At 49.4% G+C, this 21,167-nt stretch overlaps 1 protein-coding gene and 1 pseudogene across 1 annotated transcript; both read right to left on the reverse strand.

Moving 5' to 3' along the window:
* Positions 1-4,646, reverse strand: part of LOC142362812 (hydrocephalus-inducing protein homolog) — a 52,136-nt pseudogene extending 47,490 nt beyond the window's left edge.
* Positions 4,647-14,553: 9,907 nt separating this feature from the next.
* On the reverse strand, positions 14,554-17,939 carry LOC104327766 (DNA replication complex GINS protein PSF3). The gene is made up of 3 exons (XM_009932748.2): positions 17,822-17,939; positions 17,485-17,765; positions 14,554-14,795 (listed from the first exon to the last, which is right to left on the reverse strand). The coding sequence occupies exons 1-3, from the start codon at positions 17,937-17,939 to the stop codon at positions 14,565-14,567; spliced, it is 630 nt and encodes a 209-aa protein (XP_009931050.2). The 3' UTR covers positions 14,554-14,564.
* Between the last annotated feature and the right edge of the window lie 3,228 nt (positions 17,940-21,167).

Genomic DNA, 21,167 nt, shown 5'->3' on the forward strand with positions numbered 1-21,167 from the left:
CTATCATCAAATTCAGATTTTCCCTTTAGCTTGTCATTAAACCCTCATCTAATTTACCAGGAGTGGACAGGGGCCTCCAAGCAGAGCTTACAGCCCTGTGCCCTTTCCCTGCCCACCTCCCTCCACCTGCTTTTGCAGACTTTCCTCTGCACTTTAGGGTCTGTTCCCGAAGGTGCCATGCAGCGAGAAGGGCCACGCTAAAGACTTCTTGTTACCTGCTAAGACCCAGCTGCGAGAGGGCTTCTCCTCCAAGCTCTCCCCATAGCCATAGCTAACTTCCAGTTCCAAACAGGTCATCTCCTCTGAGCCAGATCCCAACTCCCTAAACAAAACTCTTTAGTGATGATCTCTATTATTGGTAATAGCCGCACTTCGATGCACAATGGTTAACTTTGCTTGGTTTCCTAGGGCATTATGGAAAAACCGTTTCCTACTGTAATGAAAACTGCCCAGACTGGACTTCTGTACTATGCAGAGAGGCCACAGTGGGAGGAACTGCTAGCAATGTGTTCACAGACGTGCTCCAGCACGACTGCGAGACTGCTCTTGGGCTCGGACACCACAGGCCAGCGCAGGACGGCCCTGCCACCCGGGGATGCTCAGACCAGTGCTCCCACCAACACCTACAGCCGTACCTAAAGCCGCAGCAGAACCTGCCGTTTCGCTGTCAAACACCAAACAGCTGGTTCGCGAACGCGATGTCCTGTGATGAAGCCTCACTTCACCAAGATGGTGCTTGCCTCAATCCATGAAGGTCTGGGGAAGCAGCCAGCCACACCAGCTTCCCTTGCCAGGGGAACCAGGACAGGGGCCACAGCAAAGCAGCAGCAAGAGACTGGGACAGCAGCTCTTTGCTCTGGTGGCAGTGCCTGTGTGGGTTCTCAGGACGAAATGACAACAAACAGGGTTGGCAGGGAAGGAAAAGAGGTCATCTTATCTATCTGCTTCTCCCAGTACCTACGCACGGGTTTGTAGCTCCAGAAATAAAGCAGGACTCCAGGTTTATGGGCTATGCAAAATGCGTTCGTAGCATCTTATAGCCCCAGCTTGGCTGGAGAACTCTGTTTCCTCCCCAGCATCAAACCGCTGCAGATCAGCTATTCCCTGAGCATCCAGCCCGACCACGGCTGGCAGGCGTTATTTCCGCAAGCGAAAGCTGAAAGCAATTTGTCAGACCCCAGGCAAACAGCCTTGGTCTTTCTAAAGCACAAACAGGACACGAGGAAGGAGAAGAGCTCCAAGGAGAGGACAACAGTGCACATACCGAATCTGGCTGCCTGTCAGGAACGACCACTGGTACCGGACTGGAAGCGGGCTGCAGTTGGTCATCACAACGTAGCGCACATCTTCAGTGTCATTCAGGATGCAGCCAAAGTCCAGGGCCGTGGTCTCGAAACGGAGATTCGGGAAGTAGACTTCTCCCCGAATGGTGACCTGCTCCTCATGGGGATGCTCGAGAAACCGTATCTTCAGAACCTTCTCTGCTACCCGGCTACTCAAATCCTCTTCATAAGCAGGGTTAAATCTGATGGAGAGATGAAGTTTCGCCCCCACCTCCAGCTTCACGGGCTGCAAGCAGATGAAGAGTATTAATCACCAGTGTGATGAAGTCCCAAGGTCCGACAGTATGAAACGTGTAAATGTTCAAAGTGTGACCCCAGCGTAGGCCTCTTGGTTCATCCTTCCTTTTCTTTACAGCATGCGAGCACCACAACACTCTTGTCTGAGACTATCTCAGGCTCGTGTCTCTGTGCTCCGCATCAATACAGAGGGAAATAAACATTGTTCTCCTGAGTTCTGGACTCACAAAAGCCTTTTGCTAAATACTCCACCAAAACAGCACTCTGGCATGCTGGGACGTTTTGCCCTGACTCTAGAGGAACTCCTTGACCCTCACAGCACAAGCGACACAGCACTGCAGCCTCACCTTCCAGGAGGTCATCACCGGCACGCAGCTGGCAGCCATGCCTACAACACCACCAGTTTAGCAGTGTCCATGTCCAACACCTTCCACCAAGAACGGGGCAGGTGCCAGGCAGAGGCTGGAGGAGCGTCCTCCGCCTTCCTGAGAGCGGGGCTTGAAGAGGACAAGCTGCTCTAGAGGTTGTCCGAGGACGGCTGCTGGAGAGCTGCGATGGCTTCCAACAGACACCTTTGCTACCTGGCTTGCCCAGACCTAGCTGCCTGCTGCCCTCTCCTCACGCCCTCCAGCCAGGATGCACTTCCCCAATTCAGATGATATTGCCTTTCCTTCAGCAGCTCATTCCGAATCTGATTTAGTTCAGGCCAGTCTACTGCTAACTCGAAAGAATAAACTTCTCTGCTGGAGGATCTCCCAACACAAGTGTACCACCACACTCCTCCTCCTTCAAACCCCACCAGGAGGAAGGTCCCTGGCTGCTCACCTGAACATCTGCAGAGAGGGGCTGCCGGGCTGCATCACAGATTACGAAGGGTTGCTCCAAAGCCAGGACAACGCTGACTGGCAGTGAGGAGACATTTTTTAAAGAAAGACGCTTGTATTGAAGAGTCAGGACATCGCTGGGTTGCTACAGAAACAGGAGACAAGGAAAAAAAGCCACCTGAAGTAGCCATGGACCTCCTTCCCCTTCCGATGCATTTGCAGTTATTCAACCCCAAAAGCACATACATCTCTATTTACCATTTTTATCAGTTTCTACCCTTCTAGAAGGTTTTTCTCTAAATACATCAGATGCTTTTCATGTTTAGAATCCGTGGACTTCCAATCCTCAGCCACACTATGAAATCATAGAATCATTAAGACTGGAAAAGACCTCTAAGATCATCAAGCCCAACCGTCACCCCAACCCCACCACGCCTGCTAAACCATGTCCCAAAGTGCCACAGCCACACGTTTTTTGAAGCCCCTCCAGGGATGGGGACTCCCCCACTGCCCCGGGCAGCCTGTTCCAAGGCTTCACAACTCTTTCAGTAAAGAAATTTTTCCTCATCTCCAATCTAAACCTCCCCTGATGCAGCTTGAGGCCATTTCCACGCCAGGATGCCCTCCAGAGACTTACCTTCTCCACCCGGAAGGTGATTTCTCTGGAGGACATTTGCAGCAGGGGATCGACGAACTCACAGGTGACATCCACTTGCATTATCTGTGTCTTCCTCGCCTCGCTCCCCACCATGGCGTGGCACAGCAGCCGCTCCGTCACCACCTGCGTGCAAGAATCTCTCGGCACCCAGCACGTGCTAGCAGGGCGTCCAGAAAACACGCTGCGTTTGCCAGCCGCCCGACCGCGAACGCAAAGGATTTTGATAACCTGGGCCAAAGCTGTGCCGTGGGATCTTGGCCATCAACCACCAGCAGCTATTACTGCCATCAAGCTGTGGTCACTGGTCTCCCCAACAGCCCCCTTTCCTGATCGCGCTGCACCCTGTTTATTGTGCACTCAAATGTCCGCACCGCTACACCCCATCACCCACAAAAAGGCACTTGAGAGTCATCTGCTGTCTACGGTTATAAGAATTACTGCCCCAAACGATTCATGTTTCGATGTGCCCCATTGCTAAGCATAAAGTTTACAGAAAGCTGTAGGAAATGATTAAAAACCCCAACTATACCAGGGGAAAAGGGTGATCAATGCCAGAAAACCTGTCCTTTGAAGCTTAGTGGAAAGGATCCCTGGGCAAAAGCCTGCCCTCAGGTGAAGAGGGGGTCACTTATCCTAGGAGGTACTGTGCTCTCCGAGAGCCCGTTTTCAAAGAAACACCTGACACCCACCCTGCAGATATTTTTGGGCATTTCTAAGGTCCCCTCTCAGCCTTCTCTTCTTCAGGCTGAACAAGCCCATCTCCCTCAGCCTTTCCTCGCAGGAGAGATGCTCCAGTCCCCTCATCATCCTCGTAGCCTTCCGCTGGACTCTCTCCAGTAGCTCCTCACCTTTCTTGTACTGGCGAGCCCAGAACTGCACGCAGCACTGCAGATGGGGCCTCACTGGGGCAGAGTAGAGGGGAACTTATGTTCTCTGCCCTTCCTTTCTGCCTCAGCACATGACACCTCGTAAACTGCTCTTTGCCCCTGAAGCAGCAATATTTCCTTCAGCTCCTATTTTGGTAGCAGCAAGTTGGGTTTATGGTAGCTATGGCAACATGAAAAAGCCTCAGCAACTGATGGTGGCCAGCAAGGACAGCAACTGGTGCTGCCATGGTAACTTGTGGCGTTCAAACAGTGTCTTGAAAGCACTGGCTCATTTTGTCAGGCAAATGTCAAGGGGCTGCGGAAGAAGTCCCGCTGGAGGTGATCGGATGGGAAAGGCTCAGCCCTCGTGGGGGACCTCACCTGGGGAGTGCTCGAGAAGCCTTCCAGCACCATCTCCATCGTCTTGCCCGGCATCAGCTCCATCCTTGGCGGCCGAAGCTGAAACACGGGGCAGGCGGGTTTGGGGCTCTGGGAGGAATCATTACCCTTGCTGTTACTGATGGCAGGGAGATGATCACGCTGGCGAAATGGGGCAAAACATTCCGTTGTCCAATAGAGCAGATGCGTGCGTCGTCCTTTGTTCGTTATCCTGAAGCGGTAATGGCAGGGATGCAGGCTAGAAGAGAAGCAGAGATGGAAAGTGTCATGCGAGCTGTTACTTCCCAGCGGTCACCCAACTTCAGCACCCCGAAAGCATCGTCCGACTGCACGCTCAGCAGCAAAGCCACCTCCAAAAAGGCTGACCTAGCTCAAAGCTTCAGCAGAAACCAGACCTTGGTTGCCACTAAGGTTATCACCATCCAGCAGCTGGTCTGTTTTACACACAGCAAAGAGAAGCTTCATGAGGAACATCATCTCCGTCTCCGTGGGCGGAGCATCGCCAGCCTTTGCTGCTCAATGCTCCAAGAGTTTTCCCGAGGCACTTCCTGCAGGCCTCGCTGCATCGGATGTCCAGCTGGCCTGTCCTGGCTGCCAGGGGACGGAGGAACAGGTTCCCTGCCATTTCACCCCTCCTTGGGAGCTGCTGCCTCAGCTGGCTCCCTCTGAAGATGCCATTCGGGAGCTGCGGGGTACACAGACTCAGCTGGCCATCTGGGCACCACCTGCCTCGCCGGTTCGGCCCCTGCCCTGGCATCCACATTACTGCCCTTGGCACCCAGCCCTCGGGGAGCTGCCAGCTCTCATCGCCCCAACGCATCGCCCTTTGCCTGAACAGGGCCGCTGGGTTCTGTGCCAGCGAGACAGACGCACTGCCAGAACGTGGGCTCAACAGAAGCTTCCCCGATACGAACACATTCCCCTACGAGGCAAGGGGGGGCCTCTTCTCCAAAAGCTTTCGCAAAGAGCGTAACTCCAACCGTTGTTCTGTTAGTGATGAGCACGGCCGTGCACAGCTCCCCGCGCAAGCCAACGAGCCTCCGTTCCCTGACCCCAGGCACAGAGCTGTCCCCCCGCAGTCAAAGCGGCCGTTCTGCCACTCCCGGGCACTTAGACAAGGGCTGCAGGATCCAACAGCTCGCACTCCCCCATGTGCCAATTAAACACCCAAAGAAACGGCAAATCTTGTATTTGTAAGCGAGGCGAAGGCAAGGAACTCATCTCAAATCACTGCTGGATGGCAGACTGCCTGCCAAGACACACCCACCCTGCAGAGGACGGTGCCACAGCAAGAGAAACAGGCACATCTGAGGATCGTTTCGATGGTCCCTTGATTTCTGTAGCTGCTTTGCTGCTTCCTCCCCAGTGCATCGCTTGCCAAGTCCCCCAGCTGCGGGACCACTCTGTTGTGTGGCCATCTCCTCACTGCCCTTTTGCTCTGATGCCGGAGGAAAAATGCCATGCTACATCCTAAGCATTTGGCAGCTTCTTGGCTTGAAGTCAGAGAAAAATTTGCCTTTTATGTCCAGCAAAAACTTCCTGTTAGTGAGAGTTTGTTACAATCCTACTTGTGCTTCTGCTTTACCTAGTGAGAGAACTGAGAGCCCTCACGGCAGGACAGCTAGAGACGGGCCAAGCCTTATAAGCCATACAAGCCGAGAGCGCAGGTTGGGCTCTTGCAACCTCCATTCACTTTTTGCCACGTTTTTTGTATTGCAGCATCACAACAGAGGTGGAACAGCACTATCAAGACCCGCCGGAGGCATCTCCTTACCACTGCTCATTTCCAGGCACAGAGAAATCTGGAGGGGCATAAGGCTGGGACTGTCTTGAGGGCTGCAGTTGCTCAAGCTCATCTGCAGGCAAACTGGGATTTCTTACAGTGCAGTTGTTTTTCTCTGAGCTTACAGGATTCCAGCATAACCAGAAGTCGGCTTCCAAGCTTTAAAGCAACCTTCACCCTTGGGGTCCCCCCTCCATTTTCTAGGCTAATTGAAAGTAAAATGCTTTTAATGTGTAGCTGTCAAAGAGAACCTGAGCCTGAAACAGGCACAAGAGCAGTTCGCAATGCATTGAAGTGCCAGGGCTACGAGGATGAGGAGGGGACTGGAGCATCTCTCCTACGAGGAGACGCTGAGGGAGCTGGGCTTGTTCAGCCTGGAGAAGAGAAGGCTGCGAGGGGACCTAATATATGGTTACAAATATTTGCAGGGTGGATGTCAGAAGGACAGGGCCAGACTCTTTCCAGTGGTGCCCAGCGACAGGACAAGGGGCAATGGGCACAAACTGAAGCAGAGGAAGTTCCAGCTGAACATGAGGAAGAACTTCTTCACTCTGAGGGTGACGGAGCCCTGGCCCAGGCTGCCCAGGGAGGCTGTGGCGTCTCCTCCTCTGGAGATATTCAAGACCCGCCTGGACGCGGTGCTGTGCAGCCTGCTCTGGGTGACCCTGCTTCGGCAGGGGGTTGGACTAGATGACCCACAGAGGTCCCTGCCAAACACCTACCAGTCTGTGATTCTGTGGCTCAAGCACAGCTCTGATATCACAACATCAGGCATTAAAGACAGACTTCGGAGAGAACACCAGCATGAAATGGGTTTGGTGCTGGAGCGCTGCTGCAGTTGTACGCCGTCCAGCTGGAGCCCGGGAGCAGCAGGCCCCGTGGTTTGTATCTCCAAGAAGGCTGAGCTGATGAGCAGAGAAACCTCACCTTCCCCCACGGAACGCCATCTGCTTTCTCCGCAGCTCCAGCAGTGCCACATCCTGACACGGCAGCATGTGGTGCTGCCGCGGAACAGGCACCCAGGCAGCCGCATCCCTCGCCTGCTCCATCAGCACTATGTGCTGGTCCCTGAAAAGCTGTGCCTGAAGCTCCACGCCTCCACCCAGGCACAGCCAGAGAGCACCGAGGCAGCGCACACCGCGCTCGGTGAACTCCGTGTGTCCCTACAACCTCCTTGCACCCCAAACCCTTCTCAGCCAGGGCGCTGCCTGCACCTCAGCATCTAGAGGAGAAGCGGTCTCCGTCCTGAACCACGAGGGACTTCTGCCTTGCCACAGGGTTAGCTGGAAAGTGTGAAGAAGGCATCTTCCCCCCAAGGTGTGGGGGAGCATTGCGAAGAGCTGCGGCTTCACAGAAGCGAACGAGAGGCGAACGACCACGGTTTGTCCTGCCCATCCAGATAGAAGGGATACTAAGGCCGCTGGCGCTGCTTGGCAGCCTGCCGTGAGGAACAGCTCTTCAAAAATAGAAGCATGCTGATCTCGGGGACCTGCTGGTATTGTCAATGACATTAATGAAGTGTTTCGAAAACCAGAACAAACGCCCTGGCTTCTTGGGGCTGTGCCGCCCCTGGTAATTTTCCACAGCAGCCAGGGAGCGGTCCGGCGGTGGCAGCGCGTGCTCTGCTCGACGCTCTGCTCCCGGCACGCAGCCTCCCGAGCACAGCGGCGCGGGGCCAGCTCTGCTGGGCTCCTGGCAAGGCTGGCGTCTGTGCAGGAACGCCCGGCCAGGGAGGAAGGGGAGCAACGTTCTCGGTGAAGCAAAACCCACTAAGCAACCTCCATGGAAATAGTGTCCAGGGGAGGTGGAAGCTCACTCTCTTCCACTTCCCTCTTGTTTTAGAGCCTTGTCTCAAGCCCCCTCTGAGTTCCTTTTCACTCTCTGAGGTCCCTCCCCAGCTCCTGCCTCCTCCTCTTCTTTACCTTCCCACGCATCTCCGTCTCTCTTCACCCCAGCCTTTGGCCTCAGACAAACTATGCGACAATGCGCAGCCGGGAAGCTGTCCTGCAGTTTATCTGCTGAGACGTTACTCTGTTTACAATGGTAAGCAGAGGCACTTCAGGACCCCTTCAGATGAGGGAGTACCACACTGAACACTGACCTGCTTCCGGAGAGCCTCCGGACATTCTCCTCCTCCCTGCCCACTCTGCTGCCCATCATCTCTTCCCACCTCCGGTCTCCCGCCCGGGCAGACCCAATGGGACCCTGCCTTGCTCCAGGTGTGCTGCTCGCACGGTCAGATGCCTCCAGGGAAACAGTGGTTGGCATCTTCTCCAAGGCTGCGTTTCTTGCTCCTTGGCAGCCAGGAGAGCCCACTCCAACATGTGGTGGGGAGAAGAGAGCAGATGCAACTTTATTTCTTCTCGCTGCCTCTTGTCCCACCAAATTCATGAGGACATATTGTAGAAGTGGGAACAGTCACCACTCCATCCACTGCAGTCAGGGCCCACAGGACAGCAAATTTGTCCCTGGCAGAAGATCTTTGGATTTCTGGGTGGTACGGGTCGAGCACTGGGCTCGGGCTGGCAGACGGAGCAGACCTGCATACGCCCTGCTGGTCTCTCCGCTTGCCGACCTCTGTGGTTCACAGCCTTCGAACACACACGCTCCATCCCAGCTCCACTTCTGAGGCTTTCCAAGGGAGGAAGACGCCAGCAGCACCGTGCAGGTCCTTCACCCGCACACCTGGCATCGAAGGACACGGCCTGGCTGCACACTTCCCCCTCTGCTACTTCTTCTTGGCAGCTTTCTCACCACTTGCCTCCTTACACAGCCATCGGTAACACTTCATTTTCATCACCTCTGCCAACGACGACTTCCACTCTTCTTGGACGCTCAAATCTAGGACAAGGTAGCGCAATCCAAACCCCGCTTCGAATCTCACTTGACTTGTGTTTTCGCCCAGCAGGTACAGCAGAAAGTCACGCAGACACCTAGCTTGATCTCACTGGCCAAACAGGATTCTCACCACGTACCACTTGAGGCAGTTACGGTAGGACCTGCACAAAAACAGTGTCTCAAGCTCCGTGCCCCCTCTCCTGGCTGCTGCCAAGCAGCGCATGCACAGGCCCCCGGGCACAGCCTTCCTGTGGGCACCACTCCCAACTGCACTGGGAACTACTGGAAAACCCAGCGCGTGCACTTCAGCCAGCAGCAAAGAGGTTACTGCAGGCTCTGGCCGAAGAGGAGCCAGATGGCGTCTCTAGAACTGCGCAACACCAGCAGGGTATGAAGGGCCAACCCAACTGCGTATCCAACATACGCTGAGGTGACGATTCTGCTTGAGCAGAGAGCGCAGCGCGAAGCCTCCAGCTCCATTGGCCCCGACGCACTGCAGAAGTACCTTAGCGCTGAAGAGATCAGAGTTGTGCCCACAGGGTCAGAGGGCACAATAAACTAGATAAAACCTCAATACACGAGTAACATGTACGTTCAGCTCCAACCCAGCCACGGCAGGTTGCCATCCTCTCCCTAGCAATGTGTGCATGACATTAAAGGGTCCACACCATCCCCAGGGTCCTGCTGACACGGCATCAGGTTCAGCTTCAGAAAAAGGCCATCAGGCTGTCCCCACACCCAAAAGCCCCCCTGGACCTAGATGTAAGAAGCAGCTCTCTGTCAGCAACACTGTGGTGGAAGATGCAAGTCAAGGCAAGTACTCAGATGATCTTCACCCAGGAGACACTTTCAAGGGAAGCCTGAACTGGCACAGCCCCAGACTTGAAGCACATTGCCTCATCAGCACGTTACACCCACTCGAGTTGAGCTCCCAAAGCCAGCCTCGCAAAGCAAAACCATCAGATGTAGGTTGGAAGGGTGCACAGCCTTCCCCCATTACTCACTCGCGTGACACGATGAAGCCAGGGCAATCCGTTTTCCTTCCACCAGTTTTTGCACAAAGTTCCACTAACAGTTCCGTTCAGCATTTAATGCTCCGGCTGCCATCAACTCTGGTGGAAGCAGCTCTGAGCAGCTAAGATCAGGAAGACGGAGGAGAAACGTGGGCTTAGGACAGCCCACTCGGCCGCTCTCTGCAGGGCCAAGCGGCTGTTCAGGTAGGAGAGCAGGGCGGAGAGTGGGAAAAGCACTTTTATAAGTTATCAGATATGTGGCAGTCTTGCAGAAGCTTAGCAGTAAGGGTTTAACGGGACTGATCGAGGAAAACAGAGCGATCTCTGAAAAGGGGAATCTTTTAGCTCTGACAAGCCCTTCCCAAGTAAGCATCTGAGCTCTGGCAGATGCAGCAGAGCTGGGAAAATCTGGCTGGCATATCTGCTGTGACAAAAACACTGCATACAATCCAGAGCACAGAACGCACTCGTAATAGGGGAGCGTGACTTTCATCTGTTAGAAAAGGAAACTGAGGCAAGGAACAGCTTTGAGTTGCCTCCTGCCAAGCAGAGGCAGCACTAGATGAATAGCTGGCTTTATAAATAAAACCACAAACTCCTGAGACATATGCTGGGCTACTGGACAATGTGTTTTATAAAAAGCACATCTGGGGACAGCAGCAGCTCTGTGGGAAGCAAGCATTCACACACACTCTGCCATTACCGATTACATCACATCTCCATTAAGCAACTGATTCAATCAAAATTTTGAATGAAGCTATTGCAATAGCTGGTCACTAGAAAAACAGGTAGAAAAATCACTAGTGAAGATCAGAAAGGCTCAGTTAGGCGCCACTGTTGCTCTCATAAAAATAATATGTGGTGTTACAGTATGTCTGTTCTCAAAACCTTTCCTGCTGCTGCTCCTCACGATACCGCCTATTGCTTCCAGCCTGGCAGAAGCAATCGACCGCCTCATTCCGCTGCCCAAATCCAAACCAAAGCCAGAGGACAAACCAAGGAAGCAAAGGAGACCAAGGCAGAAACCTGAACGTTTCGTGACGGGGTAATTCAGATCGGTGAGAAAGTGTGCATGTTCTGGTTGCAGAGATATTTCTGTTGAACTGGGGGTCAACCTTCCACGGCTGCCTCACCTGCTTGAAAAAATACACAGAAGAGATAAAGAAGAAGAGCCTAGAGTTTTACGAGAAGTTAATGTAAAACTTACCTGAGGAAAATGTTTCTGTTTCCTTACCCACTGTGACAGGAATTCACTGCCAGGAAGCTCGACTGACCATGTCTCCAGCTGTCTCAATAAATGCGCAACTACAGATTTGTGGTGCCTTGCAGCCAGGCACAGGAGCAGACTGCCTCGGGAGGCCGGGGCTTCTGTGGCAGAGGCAGCTTCTAAAGGCATGGCTGGATGAACACCATCCCAAGGTGGGTGAGATGGGGCTCATCACAGAGTATCTCCAGTTGGAAGGGACCCGTAGGGATCACCGAGTCCCACTCCTCACTTTAGGGGAAGGACTGGGCCAGGCCAGCTCATACTTCTTTTCAAAAACAGACCACTAAAACCCAAACAAATATTCTTACGTGAACGCATAACTAATCAGCATCTCAAATTTTGCCTATTCTTTATTGGATTGCAATGAAAACCATTGTGGCAATACGTTAAATGTGTCTATGGACTGCTTTCTCATAAACAGCAGTAGTCCTCCAGTTTAAAAGCTGAGAGACATGGGGAGAAACAACACTTAAAATTCCTTTTCAGAGCTACTCTGTATAGTTCTGTAACGAAGATTTACTGTGCCATACTGTAAATGCACAAATTCAAACTCCTCGAACCTGTAGCTTGCTGCTGTGCAATCATAAAGGACAGTTTGTATAAATCATAAAGGACTCTTTTTTCATAAAACGTACAGAGCACTCTTTTGTTGTGCTGTAGGAAAAAAGCATTCCAGCCAGCAAGGGGGAAAAAAAAAATCTACAGAATATCAAACGTACTAACCAAATAACGTAATTTAAAATTACAGGATCAGATTTTTTAAGGGTCTTACTGGTGTTTATTCCCAAACACTCAGGGTTATCAAAAGTGGCACTGCCTACTTACAAAAAGCCAGTGACACTGAGGATTACTTCAGGGATTTTTTTCTCCCCACTCTGAAAGTAGCTGCACCAAATGTTGGCAAACAAGCAACTGTCTGCTTGCATTTTGCACCGAGCAGTAGAGAAGAAAATGTTCGTACAAATGTAGGAAAATGAGTTTGGATGTCACCAAAACCAGCCCAGAAACTGACGGACTGGTGATTTTGGTTATAAACCAACTAGATCTCAAAGCCACCCCCTCATTAAAAGAACACTTCCAATTCAAAAATGCTTCTCATCACAGATGGACTTGCTTCCAACTTGGGGGCTGGACTAGATGACCCACAGAGGTCCCTTCCAACCCCTACCATTTTGTGATTGTGTGGGATTCCCTTGCAGCTGAAGCACTGAACACAGCCTTGAGAGGCTACACGAAGTCTACGCTACCGTGCTTGGAGCTGCAGGGTGCGAAAACAGAGACAGCCCATTTCCACCCACCACCCACCACTCCACAACAAAGTCAAGGTAACAGAGAATCACCTCCCTCCATCCTGCATTTCATAATAATGCAATTTATAAAATCAATCGCGTATTGATTGGATGGCAGTGTCTCTTCCACGACTTCAGCAAACAGCAGCTGTTACCCACATGGGCCAAGTCAGACAGGAACTACTTCTACACTCAGATGACTGCACACATGCAGCTCCCAACTGTGTGACCTGGAAGAGAAGGGGAATGACAGAAGCAGGACTGTGTTATCTATCGTGGCCATAGTTTTCCAGAGATCTGTGCTTTCTGATCTATGACTAACTTCTCCGCTGCAGGGCAATTAACAACAAACATTTGACACTACAATCATCCCCTTACAAAATGTTTATTTAACATAAAAATCCAGAAACAGACAACTGACAAAAGCTTCATGAAAATGCACAGGCTATTACGTGCCACTAAGTCACGGAGTGCAGCAGCATTTGATCTTGCATGTACTTGGAACACTCTGTGAGGCGCAGCTTCCCGTCAGTCTCCTGTGGCAGGGCAGCTGGCCCCGTGCAGCTGAAGCGGAGACGCCAAGGCGCTCATGATGCCAGCACACCGTCCCTTCTCACCGCCTCCACAGGCAGAGCCTTCACTCCTCTGGCCAAGGAGTGGCCACGCACCCTTTGGACTTGAGGTTTCCAGCTTGAAGTCTCCAATATCCAGGTGCGTCTGCAAGCCCAGTAACAACTCCTCCAAGATCTGGATCTCGCTGTCACCTCCCAGCGATTCCTACAGCAGAGGAAGCTCTCAGTATCATTACGGCCTGGCTCCTCCACTTAGGTACGCTGCGAGGTCCACCTTCTACAGATGCTTAGAAGCATCCATAAGATGTCCAATACCTGCTTCCAAAAGACGACCATCCTGGTGACTGTGGGAACTATGTCCTACAGAGATAACTATCCGCTTTCTGTCTCCAATCCAATGGGACTTCATATAATCTATGTTTAAGGGCATCCACACGGGATGATAACCACTGTGCTGCTTCGCAAGTTCCAACCCCAGTCACTCCTACTGGCAAGAATGACATTTACTAGGATCATTTGGCTCGGATCATTTAGATGGACCAGAAGGAAGGAAAACTCAGTTCATTGGCTTCGTCCCTTCTATTAACCAAATTTAGTAATCAGAAGAATTTCTCATGGGATAACAGAAGGCTCAGAGGTTGATAATGGGGAGAATTTCCACTAAAGTTGCTGCTTCTGATCCGGTCTGGACTAGGTCTTTGCTACCTTCTGTTGCCTCCTCTGTGAAACAAGTGGAGGAGCTTAACACCCATCACAGAAAGCCACTCGCATCAAACAAGAACATTCTCCACCCCATGCAGCACCAAGCCCGCAAGGGCCGAAAAGAAGAGAGAGGATGAGGCAGCACGCAAGGCCTGCATGGCCACTTCACTCACTACATGGGTCAGAGGAGGTATTTTTCTCTGGGGCACTACCAATCTGTACAAAAGTCAGCAAAGAAAACCAGTCCCGCCTCACAAAGAGCACTTGTTCCACCTTACTGTATACAAAATGGGAAAAATTCAGCACGGTTTGTACCAGACTGTATTTCCACATCCTTTGGGCTCTCAGAAGAACGGGGAACCTGGAAACAGCAGTTCCCAGGAGGTTGGAATGGGAAGGGCAAGATGAAATACAAAGAATTACACTTTCTTCCAAACAGATCCGGTATTGTAAAGATCTATTTGGAAGGTAAGGAATTATTAATTACCCTTTTAGAAAATCCTTCAGCCACCCAGCAAACACTTTAACTGCAAATCCTGAGGAGCGGTATGAGTAAGCTGTAAAGCTACCCAGCAATGTGATGCAATCTAGTTTTTATGCCATTGCTGTCTGCCTTTAAAATTTGCACTGGTCTAATCCAAAGATGTTCGAGAGAATTCCCACTAATGGACAGGGAGCCTGTCCTCCCCCAAAGATGATTCACCTCTCTTCCGCAGCAGACAGACTGTAAATCTCTCTGTGTCCCCTGCTGTAGCTGCATGTTCTTCAGGCTTTTAACCATCCGTGTCTGCGAACTTTCTTTTCCCATAATTCTGGACCAGACTGGAAGCTGTGATTTGAGAAGCCTGTCCCTTTTCCCAGCACTGGAAGTCATTCAGCCCTTTCTGGCCAGCTCGAAATAAGGTGCGCTCCAGTTCATCCAGCCGAGCCACCAGCACTGACGTGTCTTCATTGTAGGTGTTCTGAGAGGAGTCCACGATACGCCGAAAATGGCTAACAAACGTCTGAAGAAGAGAAGCAGAATTACTAACAGGCAGCACAGAGGCTTCTTCGGCTCAAACGCTGACGCACGAGCTTTCATGACAGAAAAGCCAAAGGTGTAGGCTCTAGTTCACAACCAGCCAAGGCTCTGCAAACAGTAGCACCTATTAACCTTGGACACAAAGATATTTATAATAATAATGATACCTATTAACCTTGGATACAAAGACAAAGCATTTCCTGCCTGCGCTGGCAGAGCAAGTGCCTGACACACTTACTGGATGGGAAGCAAGCAGGGAATGAAGAGTTCGGCTGCTTCCTAATGACAGGCTCGAGCAGACCGCAGGGTACAAGACAATTACAACCCATTCCACCTCACTTCACCAGCAATCATTGCTTTAGAGCGGGTGAAATGAATCTCACGCCACAGCAGCTGCTGGAGGAACATACAAGCTGCAACTTGTAAGCAGCCTGGAAGATAAGCCAAGCCACCACTGTAAAGCATTCAGTATGCTGAAAAAACACTTAACCACAAAAAAAGTCAAAAACCCCAAATATACAGCTAATAAATAACACCTTAAAAAGCTAAGCAACAAGACTTATTTAAGGATTTTTCTTTCCCTCCTTATCTTTGCTTTTGAGGATAAAACAAAACAAAAAAAGGGTCAAAACTCTTTGAAAACTGTGTTTCGTTATTTCAGAAGCTGATTTTAGAATGATCAGAACTGTAGTACTTTAGAGATTTACTTCCAGAATAAATATATTATAAATTAATAACTCTCATTTTGGCTTTGCCACCAAATAGTTACACTTCACTTTCATACCTCCTGAGTATTTGGAAGAGGGTTTTCTTTTGTGTTTTGTTTAAGTCAGCACAACTCCCCTCTTGCTTTCTTTTAATAAAGAGAAAGCACACCTTGCGTACTTTGATTTTACTGTCAACAAGCATTGTGTGCTAATGTGGCTTTTTTCCTGCAATGTCCATTAGCAGAAAGAGAAAAGACAAACAAAGGTGCGGTCACCTCCTCACTGCAGAAAGCAAGCTTTCAGCAGACAACTCGCAGAAAGCAGCAGTGCTTTAAAGCCTCTCTGAATCAGCCTTCATTTACAGAACAGAGAAAGAAAAAAGCCATTAGCAACCATCCCAGACTACTTAGAGAGCTGGCTGAAGAAATCTCAGAGCTGCTAGTGGTTATCTTTAAAAGCTCAAAGAGCACAGAAGGCCGGAAACTGGCAAAGATGGGATCTATCTTTCAAAAGAGAAAGGGGAGATGGAGAGGGAGGAAGGAAGAGCCGGGGAATTATACATCCACCAGTATCCATTCCTGGAAACGCAGTGGAATAAATAAACTATACTTCAAGTTCTGCAAGAAAATAAAGAGTAACAGCCAACACGGACTGGCCAAGAGCAAACTCCGAGGCACCAGCCTAGTTTGCTGTCGTGGCAGGGTGCCAGGCCTTGCACAGGGAGGAAGAGCAGTGGATCACTATCTGTCACGAGCCATCCTTGCAAGATTTACCTAAACCGCTTGTAGGCGGTCAGTGAAGGCAATCATCCACAGCTCTTGTCAGTGGGGAAGAACACACCGAGTGGAGGTGAAGAGGGGTCTATCTGAAACCAGGTACTGTTTGATATATTAATTAATAAGCTTACTGAAGGAACAGAAGTGATGCTCATTAAATTAGCCAACAACATGCAGGAGGAGGGACAACTGCAAGCCTGTTGGGAAGCAGAACTCCTAATTCATAATGGTCTTGATCAATTTGAAAGGTGGTGTGAAAACAACACGATGCGATTCAGCTGGGACTAATGTAAGGTTTTATGTTAAGGCAGAAATAGGGAACGGTACAAGGGTAAGACTGTCGGTGTATGCAATCTGTACCCTCTTACTGTGGGCTGCAAACCGAGCTCGTATCAATGTCACTCTATCGTGAAAAACAAGATGCTGCATCACGATGAGCGGGGAGCATCATGGCCTACAAAAATCACAGAGTAATCATTTTGTTTTCACCAGCGCAAGTCCCGAGCAGGAGGTTGTACGCTCTTCAGGGCACTGCACGTCACAGTGGCTCTAGATCAACTGGAAAGATACCAGCAGCGCACGATAGGGACAATCAGAGGTTCGAAAGCACCACCACAAAGAGGTGTCAAATGAACTGGGACTGCTGCAGGAAGGAAGAGAATAATCCGTCCTCAGAGGTTACTTTGTACGAGACAAACAGAACAGAGCTTGTACCGCTGTGAAGGAGCTGTAGTTTAGATGTTAGAGGAAACCTTCTCTAAGATTAGGACGGCGAAACACTGAACCACATTGCCCAGAGCAGTCCGAAGTCTCGTCATTAAAGAGCATTAAAAACTGGGCAGAAAAATAGAAATAATAGAAGGTGAATTCATTCTGCCTTGCAGCACAGGCACAATTAAATAATCTTACGTCTCCTCTAGCCCTGTTTTACAGGATTTTACGAAATACCACATTTACAGTGTGGAAATTCCAAGCCAGAGTTACACTCCTGGACGCGTACTTGAGGCTTCCACCACCATCCTGTGCAGCTGAGTCATCCTACAGCTTGATCTAGAAACCCATGTTCGATCCAGAAGTCCTGTGGATTAAAACCGGGTTATTTTTCCTGAAGACTGCTGAGCCGCTGGGATCAAGAGGAAGATGGAAAAACACGTAAAGCCACATCTTCAGAGTGAGTTCAGATACTCGCCTGCAGGCCAGTGTGAGCTATCTCAGGATTCTTGGGATTGTCAAAATTCAGGAGCTGTGAGCCAAGCCCGTAGTAGTAGGGCCCCATTTTATGCAGATCGACCACGTTGGTGTCAGCGCTGAACACCGTCCTCCAGGCTTCCTTGTACATCTTGGGCAGCTCCACAGCAATGATCCTCCTCTTGCTGTCATGCAGACCATTCGCCAGCCACAGAGGCACCTCCAGCTTCGACCCCTGCACCAACAAGAAACACCAAAAGCCACCCTCGCCGTGACGACACACTCAAAGCAACCCCAAAGACGGACAGCGAACTTTATTAACGAAGGTTTAGTATTACAAAAAGCCAATTTCGTTATCAGAACAGTCTGATGTGGTTCTAAAGCCGGCTGCGGGCGCTGCCTACAGCTCCCAGCACCTCCCGCGCCCCCGCACCAGCGGGTTTTTTTTACCCTCATTGTGCGGGTTTTTTTCCCTCATTGTTTTGTTGTTTCACAGTCAGTTCATTTTTCATCACGTTAAAGTTGTCTTGATATTCCCTAAATTGTATATGCTGAAAACATTACTCTTTCTATGTACAGTAGTCTATAAAATATAATGTAGATAATCTAGCACATATTTCAGTCTTTGTTCTGGTAAGGAGGAAAAACAATTCAGTGGGGTTGGTACTCAAGACCTGACAATGTCCCTGAGAAATGACGACAGAGTTATTTATAGAGGGTTTGACAATTTGTTTAATGACATTTTCAGTCCATGACTAAGGCGTAAGCCAATGCCTCTTCAATTATCTTTTAATTCCTCCGACCTCAGCATTCTTCTTCTCAAGCTGGATCCATTGTGATTTGATATTGTTTTGTCTTCATTAATTAGCATGCTGGTACTTCAATATCTTGATCAGAGTCAAACCCATGCAAAGATAATAAAATTTGCTCTAGTTTATTAAATCTTGCACTATTTTATTTTGTACTAAGAAAAATAGAGCACAGGCGGCAGAGACTGAAACCTTAGGATGAGGTACGTCTGTCGCTTACACACCCCTTAGGTGCCATGGCAGTATATGCTATAAAAATCCGGCCAACAAAGAAATGGCAAGCTTTTTTGTGACCTGTGGCAGGCTGGATTTGCAAAATTCTAAATGCCATTAATTTGTTAGGCAAGTATTAGAAATAGACACCCAGGAGCAGAAAAAAATGTATGCACACATGTTTGTCAATGTGACGCCTGCACAATGCTGGTTTTAGAATGTCCCCTTTTCCCGTTAGCCGGGTACGTTAAATCCTGACAACAGCTGTAAGGGAAATGCATGCTCCTGGAAAGAGATTTAATGTAAAAGGTCGTTTCTTGTACGATGATGAATTTTTATCTATGGTACAGAAAACAGACTTTATATTGGAATTAGCACTGTTAACTATTGTCCTGTGTGGGTTTTGTGATTTTTTAATGAGAGAGGAAGTCTGTGCATTTTGAAAAAAAATCCTTCTATCTGTGCCCGTATTCCAAGTGAGTTACAGAGCAATTTCCAAAAGCTCTTTCTAAAGGGCGATTCTGATAAAATTCCAGTTTGCTGAATTGGATTAGGAAAGATATTCCCTGCTCTAATGAGGTTTAGGAAACAAATCTCTGTGCTAAATATGAAAGCTTGCACTGTGAGCAAGAAGAGAGAACTATGCAAATAGAATATGCTATTTTTCTAGGATGCAGAAGAAAGACATCTGGAAAAAGAAGAAAGCAAAGCACTCTTTCTCTGTGTCCCAAGATGCCTCAGCCTGTAGCGTGTGATGCTGAAATAAGGCACAGAGGTATGGAGAGCCTAAGGTACCGGGCAAAGTTGAAAGAACTAAAAGCGAGAGACGTGTACACTCACTGTAAAATCAGTTGAAGAATTGTTCTTTTGTGAGAATTTTAAAGAATGGTGGGTTTGGTAGCCAAAATTGTGTCACCTCTTTTTGTAGTATGTTTCCCTTCTCATTCTGAGAAAGTTATTTGGCAGGTTCTTATTCTTGAACACTTTTGTGTCAATCTTAGTATAAAAGCATGCATAATGAGCCCAGGATACTAAACCATATTATGTTTTCATAAACATGATTTCAAGACATTCCTGAAAGAAAAGGAATATCTTGTGTCATAACTGAGCCTGCTTGCACTGGGAAGATTTGTAAACTGGAGACTTCATTCTCCTCCTGCATTTGTGTAAAGTCAGAACCCTTTATGTCACATGGAGCTGCGCTAGCAGAAGTAGTCTGAGAGGGGAATCAGACCCTGTAGCTTTACAGAGACAAAGAATAACAGAATCCCTCAATAACCAGAGTGAAGAAAGGAGCAAAAGTGTGTAGGAAGAATAAAGGAAAAGAGATTCTGAGAGAAGTGGTGGAGCAAAACAGGCAGGATGTGAAGGTGTGTACCAAAAACTGCATAATGACAGAGCAAAATATTACAGAAGTAAGTATGAGCTGTGAGAGGTAAAACCCCAAGCACTGCCAGATAAATTGAGTACAGCAGATAAATTGAGAGGACCTGTCCTGGGTTTGGCCAGGTCAGGGTTAATTTTCACCGGACTCCAGGAAGGGGCACAGCCGGGGGGTGGGGGCTGACCCCACCTGGCCAAACAGAGCCCGGTATTCCATACCCTGTGACGTCACGCTGGGTTCCGGTGGGGGGGGCGGCGCGGCGGGAACTCTCTCGCGGCTCGGGAGCGTGCGGCGCCAGTGCGGTCCGAGAGAGCGGGTCTGTTTTTGTTGTGTTTTCTCCTTATCTGTATCGTTGTTGTTCCTGTTTCCCTCTGTTTGCTGTTCTGTTAAACTGCCCGTATCCCGACCCACTGGTTTCTGCCTGTTTCTTTTCATTCGCTTTTGTTGCCGGCGGCAGCCGAAACCAAAACAGGACCACAAAGTATGGGAAAGAATGAAAACTTAGAAATCAAGGGACAGCTGTTACATCCCATCTGTGTACTTCTTAAATCTTGAATAGCACAAAATTCAGCCATTTTAATATCTCAGATAAATTCAGGGAATTTACTGGCTTCTTCTAGGGACTATCATTTGGTCAGAGCAGGCTGATGATGACGTGTATTGCACGGTTGCTGAGATGTGTTATGAGAGCATGTGTATGTGAGGTTATGACAGAGTCAGCTGATAACTGCCATCGTGGGTCATTTAAGTAACACTAAGTACATGAAGTAAGACAACTGGAAAAGCTGCAGGATGTTGATGGGAGCAGGAGGTATCACTCTCTGTGATCTCTCCTTACCTTTCTGTTTAAGGTCAAAGTGAGAGAGGAATCATCAGTCTCTATGTATTGGAATAAACCACAGCATAAACTAAGGTTGATACCAAGCCTTCGTCCCCTCTCACGTAGAATCTCAGTTACCATATAGGATTGTAGTATAACTTGATTTTCTTATTTGTGTTTGCTATCAAGTAATCAGAAACACTGGCAGGGTTTTTGGCTGTCTTAAGGTCCCTAGATGAGGCGACTGACTTCAGTGGGGCCAGAATCTCACTGTCTCATCCTGTCCAAAGGATCCTGAACGCAAGAGTAAAACTCAGGCATGTGGTGTGCACACTTTGGAGCTTTCTGTTTCGTGGTGTCCAGTTGATAGGGAACACATTGTAGTACATACCCTTTGCCCACATCCCCAAGTTTTCTGATGCTGCTTAGATCATTTCTTTCCCTCCTGGAACTTTCAC

Source organism: Opisthocomus hoazin, chromosome 12, assembly GCF_030867145.1.
Source record: "Opisthocomus hoazin isolate bOpiHoa1 chromosome 12, bOpiHoa1.hap1, whole genome shotgun sequence".
Lineage (NCBI taxonomy): Eukaryota > Metazoa > Chordata > Aves > Opisthocomiformes > Opisthocomidae > Opisthocomus > Opisthocomus hoazin.

Excerpts from the sequence above, each read along its gene's own strand:
- LOC104327766 (XM_009932748.2), bottom strand. The coding sequence starts at position 17,939 with ATGAGGGTAAAAAAAACCCGCTGGTGCGGGGGCGCGGGAGGTGCTGGG. Across the intron at positions 17,766-17,821 it reads GATAACGAAATTGGCTTTTT|TGTGTCGTCACGGCGAGGGT; the intron begins GTAATACTAAAC and ends GGTTGCTTTGAG. Across the intron at positions 14,796-17,484 it reads TAGCTCACACTGGCCTGCAG|ACGTTTGTTAGCCATTTTCG; the intron begins GCGAGTATCTGA and ends TCTCTTCTTCAG.